The following is an 8935-nucleotide window of genomic DNA, read 5'->3' on the forward strand; positions in this document are numbered from 1 at the left end:
GGGTAAAAGATAATTTTACCCCTCCATGGTCCCCATAATCCCAGCCTTGACCAAACCCTAAAGTCAACATAAGTCAACACTCGAGTCAACAGTCCATGTTGACCCGACTAGCCGAGTGCATCTATGTGACTCGTCGAGTCCCTTCGATTCCTCTGAAATGTCGTGAAAACCCAACTTAACTTGTGTATTTGTCTTGTCAACTCACCGAGTTACTCATGTCCAGACTCATTGGGGAAAACCGTAAACGACTCGCTAAGTCAGCTTATTGACTCAACGAGTCAATTCAGTCTATTTCCTCATTCAGATGTTTTAAGTCAGATATACAACCCCAAACTCTAGGTCTAGCCTCCCAAGGCTCTAATGTCACGTAAAGCTATAAGCTTTACGTTCATGCATGTCATATTAGACCCATAAATCCTATACAAACTCCAACATCGGTTAGATGCACAAAAGCTAGAGTCTAGTTCAATAAAGCTCAGATCTTTGTGCTCTTAGGTCCTTCTACAGTCCAGATTTGAGGTTTCAACCTCATGATATGTTCAAATAACTCACTGACAAGGATGGATGGGAGAAAACCCTCAAAACCTCTCTAAACTAAGATCTTACAAAGGAAAGGTCATGATAGGAGATTTTTACCTTTTCATTTAAGCTAACCATAGAAGAACTCTGGATCTACAACCCATCATTGATCAAACACACCAATCTCTCCAAATCTACTTCAAACGATGTACAAAACCACTCAAATTAGTCTTTCTCTCTCTCTCTCTCTCTCTCTCTCCCTCCCTCCCTTTCTCTCTCCTTTTTTCAAAGCAATATGATTGATTAAGGTTTCACACAGGGGAGTTGGGTGGCTGGTGAGGCGGAAATGAGGGCTTAAGGCCCTTTAAATAGGACACAAACCCGAAAGATTGGGGTTTCCACGCACATCGCCAACTCACCGATTTGGTCTCTCCGACTCGCCGCGTTGGTTGTAAAACCTATGTGATCAAATTTGTCTCTACTCGACTAGCTGGGACACCTACTCGTCGAGTTGCCCACTTAACTCATAATTAGATATATAAATATTATACTTGGATCTATGGATGTTACACTGATATATATATATATATATATATATATATATATATATATATATATATATATATAAGACAATTCTATCAAACCGCTAGTACGCCTCATTCAAGAATCCGATCTATAAGGGGGTATAAGGAAATTGCTTATAAAATGACGATTGAATGGGTGTCCACTTTCACCCACCGCTTCCATGATTTATGGAGGGTCGTTAGCCGAACATGTTTGATAGGACACTTAATCCTTATTAATAAGTAAAATGAACTATGAAGTAACTAAATACATTTTTACAAAAAATTCTCTATCTTAGTTACTTTAGAAAAAATGTGAAATTGTATGCTAACCCATGAAATTACATATTGCACCTTATTGGCCGTTAGTGGAGCGTGTATGGTGAACCGACACACTGATATGGACTAGTAATTTTGGTAAAGGGTATCTTGTAAATTATCATTGATTAATGGAGTGTGTGTGGCTAACAGTCACATTAAAATGAGATGATAAATGACATCAAGAGTATCAAGTCAATTTGCATGGTCATTCACATCTTGTTTGTCATCCTCGGTATCCCAGTCACAAGCAGAAGAGCTTAATCGAGATTAAACATGCCATTGAAAAGTTTAATGATTCTCAAAAGATCTAGGAATTTCATTCAATACTTAATGCATTAAAATTTCATTTTCAATGGTGAAATTGGTAAATTGTCATTTACCTATCCTTAAATAATTTGCAATTTGATTACGACATCCCTTTTCTAAGATGTAAATTATTTAGTTGGATCCCAACATTGATATTTCATTTGGGTGTTATATTGAGGAATTTTCTTATCTAACTAAAACTTTCCTTTCTTTTCTTTCAAATGTCTACTCCTACTGATGCTTCATGTTCCTCCTCCTCCAACAACAACTTCTCTCTTTTGAACGTTTACATAAATGTTCAATTGGATTGCACCAACTACAATGATTGGATACGCAATATAAAAATGGCGCTTTGATTTGAGGATAAGGAATACATCCTCAAAAATCCACCTGATGAGATTGATGAAACGAAAGCCACTCCTGAAGAGATAGCTGCCTATGAAAAACACTACAAGGATGCAACGAATGTTTCTTGCATCATGGTGGCTATTATGACACTAGAATTGAAGACACATTATGAGTATTATTGGCCGTACAAGATGAAAAAGGACCATATAGAAAAGTTCCATAAGCAAGGTCGTCAAGAAAAGTAACACGTGGTAAAGTCCCTCATGGCGTGCAAGATGAATGATGGTGAATCTGTAAGTAACCACGTTTCTAAAATGAAAAGATACACGGATAGACTCATCAAACTAAATGTGAATTTTGATGAAGAATTGGAAATCAACATTGTGTTGAACTCCTTTCCAAGTTGTAATGATTAGTTCATTTTGACCTATCGTTTGAACAACAATGAAACTACTTTGTCACAATTGCACAACCTCCTGAAAACAGCTGAGGCGGGAATGAAGGGAAAAGGTGTTGCCTCCTCACCTGATGTTGCTCCTGTTTTAGCCATTGCTCAAGGGAAGGGGATAAAGAGGAAAGGCCCTCCCAAGCAGAACTGGAAGTTAAAGTCCCAAACTGGGTCATCTAGTAATGGATCCAAAGGAAAGTGCAGTTCAGCTGCTCCCCTTGTTTCCGACCCAAAGGAGGCCACTTGCTTTTACTACAACGGTAAGGGGCAATAGAAGTGAAGATGCCCAAAATACATGCAAGATATGAAGGATGGCAAGGTGAATCCCACCTTGGCACATATTTACACTATCCTATCTAAAAACCCATCATATTCTCATTCTTGGGTCCTTGACACAGGATGTGCTTTTCACATTGGTTCTGATTTGCAAGGGCTAAGAGGAAGTGAGGTAGTGGAGCGATGGAGAATGAACTTGATCATGGGCAATAGGAGATCGTCACCTGTTACCAAGTTTGGATTTTATAACTTAGTGCTTAGTAGTGGGTTATGTGCAGATTTAAAAGACTTGTTGCTACTCGTCATAAATAACACGAAACATCATTTCATTTCATTACTTATATAGACAACATTTTACATATTCTTTTGATAATGAGAATGGATCTATTTATGTTTATAAAAATGGTGTATTTTATTTTGAAGCCTTACCTTGTGAGAGTGTGTATGAAACTGTGATGGTTGTAGACATTTTAGGATATCAACGAGAAACACATTGCCCAACTCTAAAAGGAGGGAGTGTTGGAATCATTTGATTTAAGGATAGATGATACATGCGAGTCTTGTTTGCTATGTAAGATGAAAAAATCACCTTTCACTGGTTCTTGTGAAAGAGGTGAAGTAATGTTGGATATCATACACATAAATGTGTGTGGGCCCTTTAGATCCACCAGAAGGGATGCAAATCGATTCTATGCGACTTTTACTGATGATTATAGCAGATATGGTTATATCTACTTAACAAAGCATAAGTCAGAAACCTTTGAAAAGTTCAAAGATTCAAACAAGAAGTCGAGAATCAATTGGGCAGGAAGATAAAGATGCTTAGATCCGATAGAGGCGATGGAGTATCTTAGTATCGATTTCCATGACTACCTTAAATATTGTGGAATAGTTCCACAATTCACTCCTCCTAGAGCACCACAACTTAATGGTGTGGCTGAGAGGCATAATCGAACCTTGTTGGACATGGTTCGTTCCATGATGAGTTGAGCTTCACTTCCGATCTCTTTCTGGGGGTATGCCTTTTAGATTGTCGCCAACATTCTTAATCTTGTCCCAGCAAAGAAGGTTGCCAAAAAACCTCACAAAATGTGTATGGGGAAAGTTCCCTCATTAGGACACATCAAGGTTTGGGGTTGTGAAGCTTTTGTTAGACGAGAGACTTACGACAAGCTTGAACCTAGAAGTGAGAGATGTATTTTCATCAGCTATCCATAGATGTCCATTGGATATTTGTTCTACAAGCCTAGTGAGAACGTCGTCTTTGTAGCAAGAAGGGGAGTCTTGAGAGAGAGAGAGAGAGAGAGAGAGAGAGAAAGATAGAGAGAGAGCTCATATGCAAAGAGAACAGTGGGTGTATAATTGATCTTGAAGAAATTCAAAAGGAAAACGATGAAGGAACCTCTGAAAATACTACCACTCAACCTGAGGAAGAAATTAAATTTCACGTGTCATTACCTCTTAGGAGTTCTGGTAGGGTTAGTGTTCCACTTGTGTTGTATTGTTTCCATATAACAACGGAAGGTGATACATTTATCAGTGATAGTACACTGGTAAATTTGGATGTACCTGCTAACTACAAGGAAGCAATGGCGGGCATTGAGTCTGCCAATTGGAAAGAGGCAACGGAAAGCGAGATCAAGTCCATGTATGACAACAAAGTTTGGAATTTGTTTGAAAATGTACCAGGTCGTAAGATAGTTGGGTACAAATGGATCTTTAAGAAGAAGACTGGCATGGATGGAAAGCTACACACTTTCAAAGCTCGACTGGTGGCGAAGGGCTTTACTCAAACCCCAAGGGTTGACTATGATGAGACCTTCTCACCAGTAGCTAAGATAAAGTTTATTAGGGTAATGCTTTCCATAGCGGTGTTTCACGACTATGAAATATGGCTGATGGATGTCAAAACTGCTTTCCTTAATGGGAAATTGCCTAAAGATGTTTATATGAGTCAGCCAGAGGGTTTTGTGGATGAAAAGTACCCCAATAAAGTGTGTAAGCTTGAGAAATCAGTTTATGGATTGAAACAAGCTTCTCGCAAATGGAATCTTTTCTTTGACGAGAACGTAAAAGAGTTTGGTTTCTCTAGAAGTGAAGATGAATCTTGTGTGTATGTAAAAGCTATTGAGACTACAGTAACCTTGTTGGTATTATATGTTGATTACACTCTTTTTATAGGAAACAAACTTCCAACCTTGCAAGAGTTTAAGTCTTGGCTTGGAAAGTGTTTCGCTATGAAGGATATAGGAGAGTCTACTTATATTCTAGGTATAAGGATTTTAAGAGACAGGAGTAAAAGGCTAATTGGACTTAGTCAATGTACATACTTGGATAAACTATTAAAATGTTTTAGCATGGAAAACTCCAAGAAGGGAGAATTGCCATCATAGAGTAATACCAAACTGAGTAAGACTCAGAGTTCAAGTAACGATACCAAGAAAGAAGAAATAAGTAGAGTTCCATACACTTCCATCGATGGATCGATCATGTATGCTATGAAATTTACTCTTCTCTATGTGGCTTTCGCATTGAGCATGGTTAGTCGCTACCAGGGAAATCTGGGTAGAGCTCATTGGATAGCGGTCAAGAATATTATGAAGTATGTGCGAAGAACAAAGGACTGGGTCCTTGTTCTTATCGGTAGTGATGACTTGAGAATAACTTGGAATAGTGATGTCAGTTTTGTAGACATACAGAGAAAAATTATGTTCTCAATCTGGCTAGGTGTTTACCCTAAATGGAGGAGCTATAACTTGGAAAAGTTCCAAACAAGAGATAATGGTTGATTCTACTTGTGAATCATAGTACATTGCAGCAAGCAAAGCATTGAAGGAGGCCATATGATTGAAGAACTTCATCGGAGACCTTGGATTTGTGCCAACCATAAAGGAACGAATGGATATTTTCTTCGATAATGAAGGAGCAGTTGACTTAACCAAGGAACCAAGAGATCATGGTAGATCAAGGCATATCAAAAGAAAACACCATTCCATTATACATATAGTGGAAGAAGGTACCTTATAGTGAAGAAAGTATCGTCCGAGGAGAATCCTGCAGATCCCCTCACAAAAGGTCTTAGCAGGATTATGCACATTCAGCATGCAAGCAGCATTGGTCTGCAGGATGATTTTAGTTTTAGTAGTTAGATAAATATTTGGAAACTTGTACCAAAATAAATGTAATTGACATTTGATGATTCAATAATGTAGAATTATTTATGAGTATTGGTTACTATCTTTTGTCGATTGTTTACTAGTGTCTTTCATTTTGCTTGTTTTACTTCCAGAATAATTAGATAATTCAAAATATCCACAATCGATCATACTTTTGGAAGTAAGTAGTGAATCAAGACTGGTATGAATTGGATTGTAGATTGTCTAAGGGGTTTAGGCATAATAATAATTTGCTGAAACATTCATGAGTTCTTTGAAATTAAGATTTAAGTATTAAATTAACCCATGCTCAAAGAATTACTTCATGGAATCTTATGATGAGTAATTCTGAGACGATAATATCCTATAATCTTTAATCGAACACAAATGAGTTGTTGTTTACAAGTTAGTTGTGCGTTGATAATGCGTAAATGCGTCAGTACCTCATTATTATCAAATGTAATGTTGTGCATGATTTGATGAGTAAATAGTACAAAGAATATAAGGCAAAGTTTATATATTCCTTTTTCTTTTAGGGGAAAAGGCGATATCTTCAGCCCCTCGATGATTTAGTGTTGACTTATAGTGTCGGGCCCGGCCAAGACTAGATTGATGTGTTCGATTAGTAGTTCTTTGTCATTACAAATCAGAAATCAGGAAAGAAAATATTCAACAATGAGAATGATTATGTTACATGTCATTTGTCCACATGATATCTTGTAGAACGACGTATTTGATGATGACTAATCTTATGACACATAACTAACTAGGTCAGAGTTCGATAGCGACTTTGAGATCTACAATTTGCTAGTCAATTTTGAAAGATATATTGAAAATTATAGTTATTAGACTTATCCAAGTGGGAGACTGTTGTATTAGGTGTCTAAGCCCATAACTATATATGGTATGTACTTGAATTGATTGTAGCATAGTGCTTTTGGGTTGCCCTCAAGACTAGCAACCGGGAAGAATGTTTAGAGAAAGAAGTTGATTTATTAATTTGATTAATAAATTGTATTAAGTAATTTATTAATATATTATGAGAAGAATATATTAATTATATTATAAATAGTAATATTTAATTAATATTTAATAAATGATTAATTAGAATTAATTTTGTAGGGATGATAACGGGGGCAAATGAGACGGGGACTACATCCCCCACCCCAACCCCTGCCCCCAAAATATCTAGCTTTCTCATCCCCATCCCCACCCCCGAATTCCTGGAATACCCCCCACCCACGCCCCCGTTTCCCCGCCCCCGAAATTCAACACAATAAATTCATAGTTACAAACCAAAAAAATTCAAAGAATCATGATCGATTATGGTAAAGTTCCACAATATATCCAAATCTATCATCTTATTAAAGTTCCAACAAAGTACAATAAATTCAAAGTTACAAACCAAAAAAACACTCAATAAATTCAAAGAAACATCAATGATTACTATAACACAAAATCATTATACTTTCCATCATTCTCTTCATCTTCATCAACATTTAAGTCATCGCCACCATCCACAAGACTACCTATAAAAATATTATAGTAAGCAACAGTTAGTAACAAATAACAAAAAAAAATACATACCTTTTTTCCCACCAGAAAAGGAAGACTCTGAAGCAATAGTAGAGATGGGAATAGCCAATATGTCTCTTAAAATCACACTCAAAGTAGGATATTTAATAGCATTTAGTTTCCACCAAGCTAAAATATCAAAATCATGACTCCCCGGTAAAGTGTTTTCTTGTAAATACACTTCTAACTCTGTTTTCCCACAACCAAAACTACGAGAAGAGTTCCATGAAAAAAGAGCATCTAATGATTCTGTCTCAACTCTAGGAGTTGCATTTTTAGTAGAAGTGGGGACACTATCATCATTGCTTTTTGGTCTCACACATCTGGAATCATATTTTTGATATATACCGTCACTAATTGCTTTAACATTCAATAGATGAACTTTTTCTTTATCATCGCCATAGATAAGAGGGAAAAAGTACTCTAAGATTTTCATCTTAATCCTAGGATCCAATATGGTAGCCATAGATATCACCCGATAAATTTCTTCCAAATACTTATCAAATTTTGTAACCATACTTGATGCCATTGTACTAACTTCAATGAACTTGGAGTTATCCCATTTCTTTAAAGCTAACTTTATTTTACAAATTTTAGGGAAAAAATGTTAGTGGTAGGATACGTTGTTCCCGAAAACAATTCTGTGACACTATAAAAGATCTTCAGTCTGCCACAAAGTTACTAGCCAATTCCCAATCACTTTCATCAGGAAAACTCTTATATTCAGGCTCACGGTTTTTTAACCTGAAGGAGACTTTTTTGTACTTCACGGAAGTAGCAAGCATCAAGTATGTAGAATTCCAACGAGTTTGGTAGTCAAGGGCTATTTTTTTCACAAATAACACCATAATGTTTTGCATTCTGCTCAAATGTCTCCATTCTTTTTGGTGTTGTCGTCCAAAAAGAAACACTCTAACGGACTTTCTCAATCCCCTTAAAGGAATTCAACCCACATATCACAATTCAATTCAAAATGTGTGTTGCACATCGCATATGAAATAGCTCTCGACCTAAAGTCAACCCATTAAAAGGCATTTTTTTTTCTGTTATCAGTTCAATCATGCAATCATTTGTTGAAAAGTTATCAACGGTTAAAGTTGATAATTTTCTATCTAAGTTCCACTCTATAAAAAAATCTAACAACACATATGTTAGCGTCGTTGCAGTATGAGGACACGACACATATATAAACCTACCAATCAACAAATTAAATTGAATTTAATATAATGAAAACATAGTATTATATTAAGCATATATCTATAAATTAGTAATTAAATACCTCAAAAGTCGGCTTTGCAATTTCCATGAATCATCAATGAAATGAGATGTCACAGTCATGCATTCTTTTCTTTGGTTGTTGCAAGTCCACATATCGATAGTTATTGCAATACGACCTTGAGAACTCCCTAAGAATTGCATTAGCT

The 8935-nt window shown here is 36.4% G+C and overlaps 1 protein-coding gene across 1 annotated transcript; it reads right to left on the minus strand.

Moving 5' to 3' along the window:
• Positions 1-7382: 7382 nt before the first annotated feature.
• On the minus strand, positions 7383-8040 carry LOC145029614 (zinc finger BED domain-containing protein RICESLEEPER 1-like). The gene is made up of 2 exons (XM_078978107.1): positions 7524-8040; positions 7383-7465 (listed from the first exon to the last, which is right to left on the minus strand). The coding sequence occupies exons 1-2, from the start codon at positions 8038-8040 to the stop codon at positions 7383-7385; spliced, it is 600 nt and encodes a 199-aa protein (XP_078834233.1).
• Positions 8041-8935: the final 895 nt, after the last annotated feature.

Source organism: Lactuca saligna, chromosome 2 (genome assembly GCF_052625555.1).
Source record: "Lactuca saligna cultivar CGN05327 chromosome 2, ASM5262555v1, whole genome shotgun sequence".
Classification (NCBI taxonomy): Eukaryota; Viridiplantae; Streptophyta; class Magnoliopsida; order Asterales; family Asteraceae; genus Lactuca; species Lactuca saligna.